Below are 17,117 nucleotides of genomic sequence, written 5' to 3'. Positions count from 1 at the left end.
ATCATGTGGTTCTTGTCTTTTGTTTTATTTATGTGATGGATTACATTGATTGTTTTTCTAATGTTGAACCATCCCTGCATACCTGATATAAATCCCACTTGATCATGATGAATTATTTTTTTGATATGTTGCTGAATTCTATTGGCTAGAATTTTGTTGAGGATTTTCCATCAATGTTCTTGAGGGATATTGGTCTGTAATTTTCCTTTTTTGTGGTGTCTTTACCTGGTTTTGGTATCAGGGTTATGCTGGCTTCATAGAATGAGTTTGGAGTATTCCATCCTTTTCTATTAGGCTGTAACCTTTATGAGAGGAGATTGCCAAGTCTTTTCTCCTGTGGAGCCGCTGCGCAGGTTTGAATTGCCAACCTTTTGGTAGCAACCAAGCACTTAACCTTTGTACCACCAGGATTTCTAGAACTGGAATGGACCTTAACATTATCTAACGTATTCTAGTGTCCACCTCCTAGTGATAACGTTTCTCTATTTTCCAATTCTAAATCCCTGGGAGAAGAATCTGATTGGCTCAGCTCCTTTTTTCAAGCCAGGCCAAGTCTTGGCATGCTGATCAGTCTATAAAATGACTGCTTTGGGGTCATGCACTGCGCTTACCTCAATCAGCCCGGGACATGAGGAGTTAAGAGAGAAGTAGCATGGCATATTCTGTTGGCAACTCAGCAGCAGCTGTGGTCAGGTGTGCTTGTCAGGATTCTTTTGGTTGCAAGTGATAGAAAAACAATTCAAGCTAGTTTAAACATAATAGAGAATATTTTGGCTAATGTAACTAGGAATCCAGGAAACAGCTAGATTCAGACAGGCTGGGTCCAAGGGCTACACAAAGTCATCAGGACGTTGTTGCTGTTTCTTGGTTTTACTTACCTCTGACTTGACTTCATTCTAAGGCAGAATTCTCTATGTTGTGCCCAAGACGGCCATGAGCAGTTCCAGTTTTACCTGCTTCCAGTTTAGCAATAGTGTAAGAAAAAGGGCTTCTCTTTCCCGTGATGTCACAAAGGCCCCACGGCCAGTATTCACAGGGTTTGGGTCATGTTCCCATCTTTGAACCTATTCTTGTGCCAAGGAAGATAGAATGAATCGATCTTCCGAGCCTGGCCTCTCTGCCCACCCCGGGAGCTGGAAATTGGAATCCCCCACCTGAATCACGTTGCCTGAGAATGGCAAGGGATGGTAGTTTCTCAAAGACCTGTTACCAAAGAAGGAAGAAGGGATTTGGGGCATGCAAAGGCTATAGCATGCACACTCACTACAATATGTGTATCGCTTAAAGAGGTGGTGAGTCTGGCAGCCATTGTGGGGCATTTTTCAAGTGCATACCAAACTCTTCACTTCCAAAGAAGTTAACCCCAGGAAGCCTACGCTGCCCAAAGTGAATCAGCTAGTTAGTGACTGAACCCAGGAGGTCTCCTAATCATGTATCATTTGACTATAAAATGTGAACTTGATCCATATTCAATCATTTTAAATTTCACTTTTCATTAAAACATTCACACATTTGGTGCGGACCGCCACCTCTGAGCATTTAGCCATAAAGATTTTATGCATTGACTGATTATGACAATATCCATAAACCAAGTACTGCTATCTGGTTATTTTTTCCTGATCCCACTCCTGGATCTTTTCAGAACTCATTGTCATTCTTCATTTCTATTTGCAGGCTTCTTTGTTTCTTAGCTTTAATGCCTTTGTTTCTAACCTATGTTGCCAGTCATTAGGTCACAGCAAGCAAGATCAGGCCTCCTTGGGAGGGTTGGTCTTTTCTTTTTTCTTTCTCTCTCTTTAAAACTTCAACTTTTCCAAGGCTTATTAACAAAAGTAGGCCATCAAATAAGGGGGAAAAAGCAAAGGCTTTGCTAGGTGCACTGTTCTCAACTGGATGATATTACTTTATTTCTCAGAAAAGGGAGAATTAGAAGAAGGCTATTTCCCCCGATTTTCCATATCACCCATGGGTATATAAATCAATTTCCTCTCAAATTTTGTAGTGAAAACTAAAGAGTAAAGAATAAGGTTGCCGAAGAGAAACAGGATTCTTCTGTATACCTTGACTTTTTTATTCCTAGTCATATGTTATTTATTCAGCCTGGTCCATTTTTAATCCGACTCTGATCTAACTATTCGGAAGAAATAAGACCTTTATTAAGTGGCCAAGTGTACATATTTAAGAGATCTCAAAAACTTACCTAGTAATCTAATCTGATAAAGGAATACTATGCTATCTGGTGGTTATCAACCCACTATCCAGAGCCTTATTGAACTCTGTGCCTTTGCAGAAAACAAGAGAACATTTGGTTTACGCCTGCCCTATTTTTATTTTATCTTGGTTACTCCTGCAGAAAGTTGAATTTTATTTTTTAGTCTCTCTAAATTGTGTTATTCCTTTATTTTAATATAAGGAAGTATACAAAAAATAATCAGGGTATAGTGCACATCAGATTGGAAATAAAAACCTACGTGAAAGAAATATTTCATTTTAGTGGTTCTATAAAGAGGAAAAATAAAAAGAAATGTCATATAGCAGTTGGTTACCATACACCACAGAAAGGATGAGCATGTGTGAAAATAACTTGAATATTTCAAAACTCTTTAAAATTGCTTCTTGTATCAGGAATGTACTCAACCTCCAATAACAGGAAATGTGACTGCCTTAAAGAGAATGTGTGTATGTGTGTGTGTGTGCGTGTGTGTGTGTGTATTTTTAACGGAGAACACACAAGGAAGTCAGCAGGCCAGGGCTCATACAACTGTGCAAGAACATCATCAGGGCTCCATCTCCTTCTCACCTCCTGCTTCACCAGGTATAAACTAGACCTTCATTCTCATAGCTAGAAAAGCCTGAAGCCCCTCCAGCATTTCAGTGTGGATCCCAGACTAGAAAAGAAAGGGCAAAAGGGACAAATGCCAAAAAGCTAAAGGAACATTTTGGTTTAATCTGTTGCTTTTAAAAAGCTTTCCTGAAAGTCCTACTCGGTGACTTCCGATCACATCTCATGGGTCTGAACTAGGTGGCATGGTTAACCTTAGAGGCAGAGGAGTCTGGGAAAATGAGGATTTTAGTTTTCCCACCCGTGTTATAGATGAAGGCAAGAGAGAAAGGGTTATAAATGATTTTTGAATAAGCAACTCATGTATTTGCCACACCTCCCTATAATAATAGCTAACATTCATTGCATACTTACTATGTACCAGAATTTATGCTATACACTTTACACAAAATATTGCATTTCATTTTCATTGCAATCCTATGTTATAGGTATTAATATTATTCCCGTTTTACAGGTGAGGAAACTGAGACTCAGAGTCACCCAGCAGGTTCATGGTAGTGTTACCACTTAAACCCAGGGGTCTCTGTCTCCGAAGTTCAAGCTCTTGACACTAAGCTGCTTTATCTCTCTTATAATCTAGTGACTTAAACACTGGATCATTTATATTTCTGGGACTGAAGACACCCTAAATTTTCTGATTCCTCAAAAAGAATTAATACATAAAATTTCATTACACCCTGGTGGTGGAGTGGTTAAGAGCTCAGCTGCTAACCAAAAAGTTGGCAGTTTGAATCCACCAACTGCTCCTTGGAAACCCCATGGGACAGTTCTACTGTGGTCTATAGGGTAGCGATGAGTTGAACTGACTCGATGGCAATGGGTTAGGTTTTGGTTTTCTGTGCATATATTATGCATGTAGGGCCATTTATGAATTACTAATTGGCCTTGGTTTAGCTGAGTTTTAATTTAACAAGCCTTTACCTCTCAATCTACAGATTGATTGGGCAGAAAACAGTGGCAGTCTGGATTGCAGTAATTATCTTGTTACATCTTTTATCCTTCAGCACCCTTATCTAACCAGATTCCTCACAAGGGGAGTAAACCAGTCACAGAGCATCATCATACCCCTGCACCAATCTTGAACAACGCATTATCTTAAATTTATAAGCTCCTATTCTTATTTTATAGTCATGGTGTGCTAGCCTTCCTAGGAAGCTTTGGAAATAGAAAAGGGTTACTATTAATAGCATCTGAAAGAACCAGCATTTTAGTGAATCATGTCATCTGATGCTTCACTATGTGCAAGTTTAGGGTTTCAAGTAAGGTTTACATGGAAACTTTAGAAAGTTTTTTAAATTTCATGAGGATGTCTAAGCCATTTATTGCCTAAACTTACAAGAAGACTTTCAGGTCCTTGTTCATCAACCTTTGTGGTAAATCAATGGCCTTATATATATTTAAAAAAATAAAAAGACTGTAATAGCCATAATGTCCATGAAGAACTTACTGAGATCTCAGTTTTTATTTTACACTCCCAGAGAAAACTGACTGTACCAATCCGTTTTCAAAAATACTTTTTCCAGGAATACAGCCCTGAAGAAGAAAGTGCCATCAACCAGGGGCCATGTTGTTGTTGTTACGTACCCTCGAGTCAGCCCTGACTCATGGCCATATTTGGTGCTCAAAATATTTTTGAAAGAATGAGACTGAGAGCAAGGGCAGATTATCCAAAAGGCAAGGTAAGCACAGTGCTTACCTTGCTTACCAGATGATCTGTAGTGAGCAATTTCATGTTTTTTCACCACGTCAAAGACTCTTCTTCTCCGTATGGCTTGTATCTGTCTCTTTCCCATCCCCACAGTACCTGCTTACAGCATCAAAGCCTCTTTTCAAATTACAGTCCCTGACAGGGGTGGATGACCCAGTAAGCAAGGTAAGCATGGGCTTACTTGTGCTTACTTACTAATCTGTAGTGAACAATTTCACATGGGCTTCACTACAGATTAGTAAGTAAGTGCTAGAAGTAAGCCTGTGCCTACCTTGCTTACTGGGTCATCGTCCCCTGGCTGAGAGCCATATGGAACCTGCCCTCTGGATTTGCAGGGAAGCTTCCAGAGTCCTAGTGCCCCTTCCTTTTCCTATAATACAGGAATCTGAACACAAGTTGGTTGTCCAGCCTCTTTGTTGGTCTGTTAGCATGTGGCTGCTTTCAAACAAGTATGTTATAAGCATACATTCACTTTGAACTTTAGCCATTGCATAGTTGGGAAAACTACATCTTCTGTAAACAGGTTTGCTTACCAGTGGTAACTACCATCAGACTCCAGGTTATGTGAATATAGGAAAGGTTGGTAGAATGCTGGAAAGATTAGAGCCCTCTCTTTCCTCATGGGATCAAAATCAAGCCAGGCCTATTTGTCATTTGAAGATCTGGATTTTTGCTGTAAGATTGTCCTTAATAATATAAATGATAGTTACAATCACTTATATTCACTAAGTGCTTACTATATTAAGTGCTGTGTTCTGATGTAGGCTTAGATGTGTGTCACAGAGACTCAGATTAACAGTGCCTTAAACAAAGTAAGGTATTAACTTCTCCTTGCAGTTGGGAGGCAGGTATATAAATATCATTTTGACTAATAAATATTCACAGTTTTTAATAAACTTAATTGTTTAATTATTGTATGAATATGTTTATCAGTAAATTTGATAAAATTTTCTAAGCAAAATGGTCAATCCAGTTTGTAAGTACAGTTAAAACCTTAGGACTAGTCAGATTTAAACCAAAGACTTCCAAACAGAATACTGGTGGAAGGTAGAAAGTTTATGTACTCATCACCTTCCATAATTGTAGTTTTCCTCTTCATAAGCATTCTGACACACTGGTGAGCTCTGTTGGCTATAGCAGTGCTTCTCCAACTTTACTGTGCCTATAAATCACCTGGGGGTCTTATTAAAATGCAGATTCAGAATCCGTAAGTCAAGTGGGCCTGAGATTTCTAACAAGCCCTCAGGTGATACTGAAGCTACTGGTCCATGGACCGCACTTTGAGTAGCAATTGTTATAGTATAAGTTTTAACATCATTGTCTAGAGGCATGGGTCTACTTCTTATATGGAGCAGTTGGCTTTGTTCTGGCCTCAGATATACTGATGTCCTAGAAAGAACATGGCCTTTGGAATTGACTCTTGGCTACCTCTAACCAGCAGTGTGTTTCTTTGAGCAAGTTACTTTATTGCTCTCAGCCACACTTTAAACAGGTGGGAATTAGGGGTAATTATACTTCCTTCATGGAGCCCTGGTGGCATGGTGGTTAAGAACTTGGCTGCTAACCAAAAGAACGGCAGTTCAAATCCACCAGCTGCTCCTTGGAAAACCTATAGGGCAGTGCCACTCTGTCCTACAGGGTCCCTGTGAGTTGGAATAGACTCAATAGCAACAGGGTTTTTTTTTGGTTTTGGTATACTTCCTTCAGAAGCCCTGGTGGCACAGTGGTTAAGTGCTTGGCTGCTAACCAAAAGGTTTGAACCCACCAGCTGTTCTACAGGAGAAAGATGTGGCAGTCTCCTTTTGTAAAGATTTACAACCTTGTAAACCCTATGGGACAATTCTACTCTGTCCTGTAGGGTTGCTAGGAGTCAGAATCAACTTGATGGCAATGGGTTATACTTCCTTCTCAGAAGTGTAGTGAACATGAGGTGGAATAACATACATTAAGCACGCATTACAGTCCAGGCATACAATGGTCCTTGATCAAAGTGTTGGTTTCTTTCTTCCATCTGCCATCAATGGTAGAGGCTGTTTCTATTTTGTGCAAAAGCATCATCATCGATGTAGAGACCATTAAGTGTTAAGACCCTACTTACCTAAATCATCATGATTAGATATAGAGTATATTATCTTCTCTATGGTCTGTAATTATTCTTTGTATGTTTCATATTCTCTACTCAACAGATTTAAATTTCCGGAGATTAGAACTATATGGTGGCTTCCTTATGAATCCCCATGGGGCCTCACGTAGTAGTACCCATAGAATATGCCATCAATTAATGCTTATGGAATGGATCAAACGGCCCATTTCAGTAGTAATAGTAGCAGTAGTAATGATCAAAATAATAATAATGGAAAGTAACATTTATTAATAACTTTGTGTTAGATACTATTCTAAGGGCTTGCATGCATTATCTCATTCAGTCCTCACAACGATCCTTTGGTATGCATCCATTTGTTGTCCCTGTTTTACAGACGGTGCAGCTGAGGCTTAGCCATACTTAGAGAAACAGCATGCCCTGTGCAGTGGTAAGAACAGGGTTCTGGAAGCAAGCTGTAGAGTCCAAATCCCTGCTCCATCTCCTACTAATGGGGAGACTTAGATCTCTTTATTTTTCAATCTTCAGATGTGTCATATGTAATCATTAGTACCTACCTCACGGGATTACTGTGAGGTTTGCATAAAATAATGTGTGAAATATGTAAAAAAATGCACTTAGCACAATGCCAGGTGCTTGGAAGTATTCAAAGTTAGCTCTGTTTGTTTGTTGAGTTAAGTCACTCACCCATGACCTCACAGCAAGGAAGTGGCAAAGGTGAGATTTGAACCCAGGCTTTCTGATTTCAGCATCGTAACTCATAATTTCTAAGTTATATTGCTTCGAGTTTCCCGTTTGAAATATTGCGTTCAGATGGGAACCAGAAATTCCTGTGCTGATGTGAAAAGAGAAAAGCCGAGGGGCTGCTGAGATGGAAAATATATATGAGAGGCATTTTATGATTTATCATCTTTTAAAATGTTTGCAGAGTTCTAATACGTGTGCAAACATATTTTTAAAATCATCGACGCAAGCGACTGTCAATTCAAAGCAGGAGGTACAACCACAGGCTGATCCAGGTTTTGCTGTGCCTGAAACCTATACCATTTGGGGCCCTTATAAAGAAACGAGAGTCCCTGGGTGGTGCAAAGGGTTAGGCACTTGACTACTAACTATAAGGTTGGTGGTCTGAACTTACTCAGAGGTGCCTCAGAAGAAAGGCCTGGTATCTGCTTCCAAAAGGTTACAGCCTTGAAAAACCCTATGGAGCAGTTCTACTCTGCACACATGGGGTCTCCATGAGTCAGAATTGACTTGTGGGCAACTTTTTTTTTTTTTTTTTCATAAAGAAAAGCCGGTGTTAATTTTAAAAAATACAATAATATCTTATTTGTGCAAATTATACGAAAGCATATGACCACATGAACACATTGCTAGAGTCCTTGTCAGGGTCTTAGAAGCATCTGGAAACTTAAACTTCGTTCTTTTCACAGTGAATCCTCCCTCCACAGGTGCAAAAGGAGCTAAAATCCTGCCCTGAAAGGCAGTGAGCCTGGCTTCCCTTCCTGTTTACTTTCACAAAGGGCAAGTTTCTAGCTCCCTTATCTCAGTACTTCTATTTGAAACATCAGTAATAGACCATACAGACCTCTAACTCACAGGAAATTCTGGTGGATAACACATTTCTCAGAATAGATATATTAAGTTATAAAGAAAAACCGAGCAGACTGCAGGGGGTTTTCATACCTACTGGCAGGTGGCACAGATCTCAATGTTGGAGCCTTCTTACAAGCAAGATTAAATTGACTTGTGACAGCTGGTCACTAAAATACAGGAAGTGCAGCCCTAGTTGAAAGCAAGAACACGCTGCTGTTCATTAGGTTTGCATCGCAGAATAGCGCTGACTTTTTTTTCAAGTCTGTCTTAGCGATGCCCTTATTTAACAGTGTCTGCTGTTTGTCACATACAAGTGGGTCTTCAAGGTACAAGCACGTCAATTAGTTCTATCTGCAGTGTCTTGATGTGAATTCTGTGTGTGTAAACAGGATCGGTGAAAAGGCTGGGTACCCCAGAACATCAGATATTTGACTGCCAGCCAAGCCTTTTAGGTCTTCACTTGTACAATTCCTCCCCTGCCTCATGTGTCAACATGGGAGCTGGATGGCCATGGAAGTGGATAATGAATCTGTCAGAGACAAGTGGGATGTCATGGAAATCTGCCCTCCACCCATCACTAGGGCGGAGGTCATAAGAGGAGGAATTGACAGCAATCTCCTGGCATTGCAAAATCCATTTTTTTTTCTATTGGGGAAAAAGTCACTCTGGCAAGGGCGCTAAATAAAGGATTTCAGTGTCTAATTGGAATGGAGGTGATGAGAATAAGCTGAGCTGTGGAAAGTGGAAGGAGGCCATTTCCAAAAACAGGCCAATGTTGTGGTGCCTGAGCATCCACTATATATACATGCTCTGCCCCGGCACAGCAATTGTCACAGTTACTGAAGAAAGGCCCAGAAGGTGAGCTACGTCAGCAGATTTACTGATGAAGAAATGATAGCTTTAGCCTGTGCCCAAGCAACGCTTCCACGAACTTCACCTAAGCCAGGGTGGTTATCCTTGCATGAGGATTTGAAGATAAAAAAAGCACATTCCAGAACAATTGTGCTTTGTTTCTCCTTTCCCCTAAGCTGTGTTCTTTTCCTGTGTCTTTCAGGGCATTTTTTAGGATAGTACTTCGGTTAGGTTCCAGGCATCTGGCAAATCCTTTGGAGTTTAAATTAAAGCGGGTTTATAAGGTGTCCCCCGTTTTGCAGAGTTTCCTTTGCCCAATCTAAGTTGTTTTTGAAAACCAGTTATAAAGGCATGTAGCAGTTTTCATCACACATTACGGCATGTTTGATTTAACACAATCATTCCCTATTACCAGCGCATTACTGTGCCAGACATACTAGAACATGCACATCAATTCCTGCTTTCAGGGAGTTTGCTTGTTGAATATTGGTTTGTTTATCACATATTTGGGGGCACTTGTTATGTGCCAAGGAGCCTTGATGGCATAGTGGTTAAGAGTTCAGCTGCTAACCAAAAGGTCAGCAGTTTGAATCCACTAGGCACTCCTTGGGAACCATATGGGGTAGTTCTACTCTGTCTTATAGGGCCACTTTGAGTCAGAATTGACTCAATGGCGATGGGTTTGGTTTCATTTGGTTTGGTTTATTATGTGCCAGCCACCTTGACATGGGCTGGGGATATTACAATAAATAAAGCAGACTTGACTCCTGTCCCAGGAGCTTGCACTCTAATGAGGGTGACAGAAGAGTAGGCAATTAAAATACAGCCTATGTCTATAGCAAGGATGGTACAGGCTTTATTGTGACTGGACTTGCCTGGTGCTATAGGAGCACATAGGAATGCGTCCTTCCCAGCCAGAGAAGCATCAGAGAAGCATTCAGATAGTCGTAGGTAAATGTTATCGGGAAGCCAGGCATTGAGGTATCAAAGTTAATGCCTGAAAGGTAAGAATTATCCCAATAAAAGAGGTAGACGTAGGAAAGTAGAATGTTCTAGGCAGAAGATACAGCTTATAAGATTTCCTGAAGGACAGAGTTTGAAGAACTAAGTGTAGAGTTGGGAGTGGTGCAGATGAGGCTGGAGAAGGCATAAGAGGTAGACGGCAGAGGGACTTGTAAGCCATGTTACAGAACTTGGACTCTGTGCTGAGGGTAATAAGAAATCTTTTCATGGTTCTAGACCAGGGATGACCCAAATATATTTGTGTAGAAGATTGCTTTGACTATTGTGTTGGGATTGGGGTGGAGACGAGCATAACCAGAGGCAGGAAGGTGTGTTATAAGCTGTTGCAGTAAATCAAGCCGAAGATGATGGTCTCAACTAGGAAGTGGCAGAGGCTAGCACTGTATGGATTTGCAAGATAACAAGGAGGAGAAACCCTAGGACTTGGTGAGAGACTGAGTAAGTGACAGATGAGATGTAATAGGAAAGCGAGAGGGAGGAGCTATTCTTGGCCAACCAGGTAGAAGGTGATACAATTTACTGAGAGAGAAAAGACAGAAGGAGGACTAAGTGGGAGAGAAAAGCCAAAGAGTTCAGTGTGAGATATGTTGAGTTTAGCCCTATGGGGCAGTTCTACATCCAACTGGACTTGTCTAGGAAGCAGTTTGATGAATAAATCAGAAGCCCTTCAGAGATCTGTGATGGAGACACTTATCCAGGACTTATCAACATATTGGTCTGATATTCTTCACCTGGTGAATTGAAGGGAAGAAAGGTTTTTCTGGATCCCTAGGGGTACATGTATAGGTTTCAGAGAATCTCTGAATCTCCTAAAATGTTTTCAAATTTTTTCGTTTATTTTGTGTGTGTTTATTTTTTTCTAGGGGGAAAAATGATATCAGGTTGCTTTAAAAGGCCTGTGATTCAAAGGTAGTTAAGGACCACAGAGGGAAATTGAAGGATCTACTTGGATGCGAGTACCTGGGACCAGTGTGCTGACTATGCTGGGCCAGAACCCAGGGAACAGCACATGAAAGGAACAGGCAGAAGAAGAGGGTCCTGATGTGAGCCTGAGAATCTAGGGGGAGAGAGAGTTTCAGGGAAAAAGGAGTGGTCCATAGATTCAAATACCACTGAGAGGTCACGTAAGACAAACAAATGCATTCACATAAGACAAACGAATGCATTTTCCCCCAAGGAAGTCATGGGTGGCCTTGGCAAGAAAGGTTTCATCAGTTGGAAGGAGTGAGTATGAGATGAGAAAGTGGAGATGGAAGGTATTGGAAACTCAAAAAGAGAGAGGAGAATGCTACAGAGGTGTCTGGGGAAAACCAGAATGCAAGGCAGGTATTTCCCCCCTTAAGATGGGAGAGACTTGTGCAATGAGTAAAAACCTCTAAAAACGTAAATAGCCTGAAGTAACAATTAACCAGACCAAACATACAGTAAGCAATTAAAGAAATCAGAAGAAAAGAGATCATAATGCCTACAATGGTCAGGACAGATTTCAGAGAACGGCCATAAACTGGTTTATAAGCATGATTAATAAGCTTGTGAGGATGAACACTTAATTGGAAGAGACCTGAGAAAAATAGGACTAAACATTCATCTAGTCTCTTTTCACCTTCTTTTGTTGTTCAAGGAATAGTTTCTCAGCTAATATAATGTCTTTAGAACGGAAATCACCTGTAACTCGGAGTGACTACAATATGAAAGTATTAACAGTTACAAGATATATAATCCAGTTTGCAATTACCTCTTGCATTTTTGGTCTTCACACGTGAAAACAGCAAATTCTTTGGGGTCACATTGTTCATTTCCTCAACTGGAATATTTAAACAGGGTGCTAAAAACAAATCAGTATAAGTTGGCGCTTCTATCACTTAGGTCTCAAACATCCTCCATATATATAAACATACCCATAAATAAAGGTGCTAATTGTGGAAAGAGAAAGATCCTTTAATAAGCAACTTAGCACAAGTAACTCCCTGCATATAGAACATTGTTATAAAACTTAGCTCAAAATTGAACACTGTCTATTTAACCTAATGGAATTATTTGTTTCATCTTACCAGGCACTCATTTTTAAAGATTCTACAAATGATAATTCTAAATGGTGTTGTTTATGTGTCCGAGTAGAATAGGTGTTGTTTAAATAATAGCCGTCCACCTTAATACAATTCATAACTATATAGAGGGCATAGTGTAGCTAGAGGTATTACAAATGGTGGTAGACGCCAAAGGAAGCTGAGGCTGGGTCTTAGCCTTGGGAGGTTGGTGTGGGTGGCCATTATTTTAGAGGCTCCACCTTGTAGTTAAGAGAGACCCTTGTAGCTCTCAATAATTGCCTTAGCCATTCCTTGGCTTCCTTGTCCTAATTATGGGGTAAGTGTTCCAAACAGATCACAGATGCCCAAAAGAGAAAAAGACATTATAGAAACCAACATCAGTTGTTGTTAAAGAATCTCATTTTCTTACATAAGAAAAAGTACCCGATGACCTTTCCAGACTCATGACATCTGCCACAAAAGAAAAAAAGTAATAAATCCACAATATTTCTTTGTCTTTGTGAAACTTGGCTTTCTATATGTTGTCCTAGTTCCTGGAAGGCACCAGGCTCTTTTAAAAAACAAAAAAAAAAGTAGCACTGTCAGACTCTGACCCTGAGAGATCTAGGTAGTTTGTTCCCTGGCCTGGTACGCGGCTCTCTCCTTGGTATGTACACATCTCTGCCCACGTACATTATTCTGACCTGTGGTCATGGTCGTTCTGTCAACTGAGGTTTTACCTTTCAGAGGATGCAGCCCGTGCTTGGTGTGGTACAATTTATAACACGCTGCCTCAACAAATACCAAGTTGGCCTTTGCAATTTTGTAGTCAAAGATTTTGGATATAGGGATGTATTTTTGTGGAAATTGCATATTCCATTGTTGCCTCTCATATATCATCACAGCCTTCGTCACAGCCACTGAAGACAAGGCCTTTGCTAATGATCTCAAACCCCTACCACACATAGATTTTTATTTTCTGGGATTCTAAGCACTTTTATCAAAGTCATTAGGACCATTTCTAAGAGACGTTAGTGACTGTCTTCTTTGCCATGATTAGGAAGTCTGAGGATTGCTGTCTCACTGCCCTTGAAGTGTGTTAGAGGCTTGAATTGAAAACCTCTTCTGATCCAAGGAAATTTCATTTTAGAGCTTAGAATGAGAACACCTCTTGGGACTATAATAATAAGTCCGAAAAACAAATTGTTTTAGTGTTATCTTTCTTTTAAACAAATAAGAATTATACTTGCAGTTAAGAAAAAAAAAAAAAGATAACATTGTTCTTTAGACCCAGATGAAATTGTCATAGGTTGGATAACATCACAGAGAAACCTTTCACTAATCAGTTGCTGTTGAGTTCATTTTGACTCATAGCGACCCCACGTGTGTCAGATATAACAGTATAACAGTGCTCCATAGGATTTTCAATGATTGAATTTTCAGAAGTAGATCACCAGGCCTCCTCCAAGGCTCTTCTGGGTAGACTCAACCTCCAATCTTTTAGGTTACCAGGCGAACGCTTAAGCATTTGCGCCACAAAGAGATGCCAATATTTTGGATACCTGTTGGAAAACCCTGATTTCTGAGCACAATTTCTGGTTTATGGAACCTCTAGGCCTCCACTGCACCGACTGGTATTAGGATTCCTCAGAGTGTGGTGTGAGGCTGGGCTGCATTAGAGCACTCCAGGCACTTGTTGAAAATCCAGATTCTGAGGGCAGGGCCTGGGAATCCATACGTTACCAAGAGCCTCTCTGGAGTACTGATGCCCTGCTCGGTGTGAGAACCACGAGCCCAGGAGATAAGCCTGTAGAGCTCAGCAGTCACTAAGGCCAACTTGATTTACCGTGAACTCTTTGTCTCTTCTCTGCCTAGGTGCAAATGTAATCTCCATGCCACTGTGTGTGTGTATGACAACAGCAAATTGACATGTGAATGTGAGCACAACACTACAGGCCCAGACTGTGGGAAGTGCAAGAAGAATTATCAGGGCCGGCCTTGGAGTCCAGGCTCGTATCTCCCCATCCCCAAAGGCACTGCAAATACCTGTGAGTAACTTTGCTCAGTAACACCATATTTTGTGCACAATGACCTGATAGTTCTCTCCATTTCACTTGCAATTGTCATTTTACTCCTGTATGAGTTGTCCCATTCCTCTTCAAAATGCAACTAAATCTCTAGTCCCCATTTTGCCACTCATAAACACTTTTTAACACTCTCTTTCAACATTTGCATTGAACGCGTTGGGAAATCATCGAGACTACAGAAGCAATTTGTTCTAAGAGGATGAGACAGGAGGTACTTTTTTCCTCCCCCAAATTAATTTCCTATTAAAATAACAAAGCCCTTCAAAACTCCCAACTCAAACTTAATTTTAGCCATAAGTAACTTCCAGAATTTCTCTGAATGTTTACAATCCCACTCCCATATCAGGTAACCTGAGAGATGCTTTGTCTAGAAGATCTTTCCCTCTCCATTTTTAGCTAGGGCCTCACTTTGCATGGTGAAATAATCAGCTTTTTCCAAACTCCAGCAGTTGAGGCTAGTCCTGCCAGGGATCCTGTCAGTAGAGGCCACCTGTGGATAAAGAGCATGACTGGATAAAGAGTAAGCCTGAGAGGATCACATTAAGAAAAGGGATGTTTGTGTGCATGTGAAAAGAGCACAGGCATTACCCGTGTTTATAGGAACCACCTGTGATGCCCCATTATCACTCACATGTTCGCCCCACCAAAATACCTGCCCATCCACAGGAAAGCATGCCCTGACATGTTCAAGGAGGAAAGTGATTACTTCCAGAATAAATTGCCTAACTCCAAGGATGGATTTGATTAGCCCACCGGCAAAAGCCCACGGTTTGCCCTCTTTAAAGAAAGACGAGGTTAAATATATACCCAGCCAGTGACAAGTAACCGAAGCTGCAGGTTAGTGAGCAGTCAGGGGGATGAGAACTTGAAAAGACACCAGCTCCATGCAAGACTCAGAATATTATCAGCCACTTTAAAGCAGCAGCTATGAGGACCCAAAACGTAAAAACTGATACCACAGGAACCAGGGCCTTATCAAGTTAAATGTTAGGAGTAATGGACTGAGTGACAAGTTATGAAGTGTAGGGGCATGAAATTATGATAAAACTTCTATTAAGCAGAAAAAAAAATCTTCAAAAGGTTAAAAAACATCCCTTTTTATAAGGGTATTCTGTTTCTTTCTGTTAGAGAAAAAAATGATAGTCTAGCTCCTAAAATTAGTACATTAAAACTCTGTTGAGCAGAAATGTTAATTTTTCAAGGTAATTTTATCAACAGAGACTCTGTGGGCTTTCCTCAATTGTTGAGGGTCAGAGATTCATTAATTCACAAGGAATCTCAGGAGGTGATTTGTTACAATACCCTATGGCTGGCTACCTAAGAATCCCTATCACTGCAGTTGTCAAATTTAGTTTAAACATTTCTCAAAATGAAAATGGCTCAGGTTTCATATTCAAGGTTGGCTGCTTCTTTGGTGAGGCAGGATGGAAGAGAGCAGAGTTCACAAACTGACTGGCATTTTGGCCCATCTTCAGGGAGGGCCAACTTGCTGAGGCCACCGGAGAGGAAGTTGGGGTAGGCTGCTGTTGAAGGCATAGGCTTCCGTTCCAACATGACCCCGTTCCTTTCTACCCATAACAGTATTTCAAAGTCTTCATTTCAAGGCACTTTCAGTGTGAGGACTTTCTCAGGCCAGTCAGGCTTTCTCACTGAAATGAGGAATTGTTATATTCTTCCTAGAAATGAACTTATACACCCCTAATCCTTTGTATGTTGTAGATCATCAACTCACTCTTTGGCCAAAGGAATATAACTGTTCAATTTTCCTTGTAGGTACCATTGCCCATCCATTCCTCAGTTTTTACTGACCTTCTCTAGACATTCTGACTTTTCCACATCTCTTAAAATACAAAGTCAACAAATGGACACAATAGCCAATGGAGTTCAAGTCAATGTTTTAATCCTCCTTATGGCAGAGATTAAATGAAATATTTGAGATTATCTGCAGTGGTTCAGTCTTGCAATAGAAAAGTCTTTCAATGGAAAGACTTGAGCTGGATCTCTGGCACACCAGACTATGCTTTAAATCATCCAGAGGTGGAAGTAAGCAACTTAGTGGTTTGTTGCATAGGCTCCAGGATCAAATGCCAGTTCCTACATTCATTAGCTGTGTGACCTTGAAAAGGAAGCTAATGTCTCCATGACTCAGTTTCCCATCTGTACATGAGGCTAATAATAGTTTTGCCTCATAGGGATTTTGAGAGGATTGAATAAGCTAATGCATGTAAAGTATTTAGCATAACACCTGTCACAAAGTAAGTGTTCAAAAATAATTCTACTTTTAGGATTTTTTTTTCATAAGGCAGTCTTGTCCATTGTCAGACAGTTTTGTTATAAAAATTATTTCTTAACATCAATATTAAGTGTCTCCTAGTTTCCAATCATTTTTTTTTTCTTTTTAAGTAGTTAAAGAACTATATTGACCAGTTTCTTTTCTTCTCCAAGTAAGACATCATCAAGTATAATTTTAATATGATAAGGTTTTCACATGTCCTACCTAGTTGCCTGCTTTGGAAGTCCTCTAATTTATAGTGTGGCATTTCAATGATTCTCAGATGATTCTCATTTCATATTGGTTTTTTTGTTACATACATGCCCACATGCACACACACACTGAGACCACTCTACTTGGTGCTTTTGGAGTCAGTTATGTAATAGGGACCTCTAGGATATACCGTATCCTAACACAACACCTATGAAATAAAAAGCAGTGGTGCAACCTTTGGTTCCTCAACATTAAGCCCTCAGTGGACTGGAAATGGCACTGGTATTAGATAATCTCTACACTTAGCATAATGTCCAGCAGGCAGAATAATTTTTGAAGAGGAAGATCAGTTCCTGACCACAATCACCACAAGTTTTAACAAGAGAACTAGGAGAC

At 40.3% G+C, this 17,117-nt stretch overlaps 1 protein-coding gene across 5 annotated transcripts in view; it reads left to right on the top strand.

Annotated features, from left to right (window-relative positions):
- Positions 1–17,117, top strand: part of NTNG1 (netrin G1) — a 424,060-nt gene that overhangs the window by 313,820 nt on the left and 93,123 nt on the right. For all 5 annotated transcript variants that reach the window (XM_012558986.2, XM_023742209.1, XM_023742210.1 and 2 more), the window contains one exon: positions 14,025–14,197. In XM_012558986.2, the coding sequence (XP_012414440.1) occupies positions 14,025–14,197 (173 nt within the window). The remainder of the gene's footprint in view (positions 1–14,024; positions 14,198–17,117) is intronic.

This window comes from Trichechus manatus, unplaced genomic scaffold (assembly GCF_000243295.1).
Source record: "Trichechus manatus latirostris isolate Lorelei unplaced genomic scaffold, TriManLat1.0 scaffold00204, whole genome shotgun sequence".
Classification (NCBI taxonomy): Eukaryota; Metazoa; Chordata; class Mammalia; order Sirenia; family Trichechidae; genus Trichechus; species Trichechus manatus.
The sequence above is the reverse complement of the archived record's forward strand: the minus strand, read 5'-3'. Positions and strand labels throughout refer to the sequence as shown.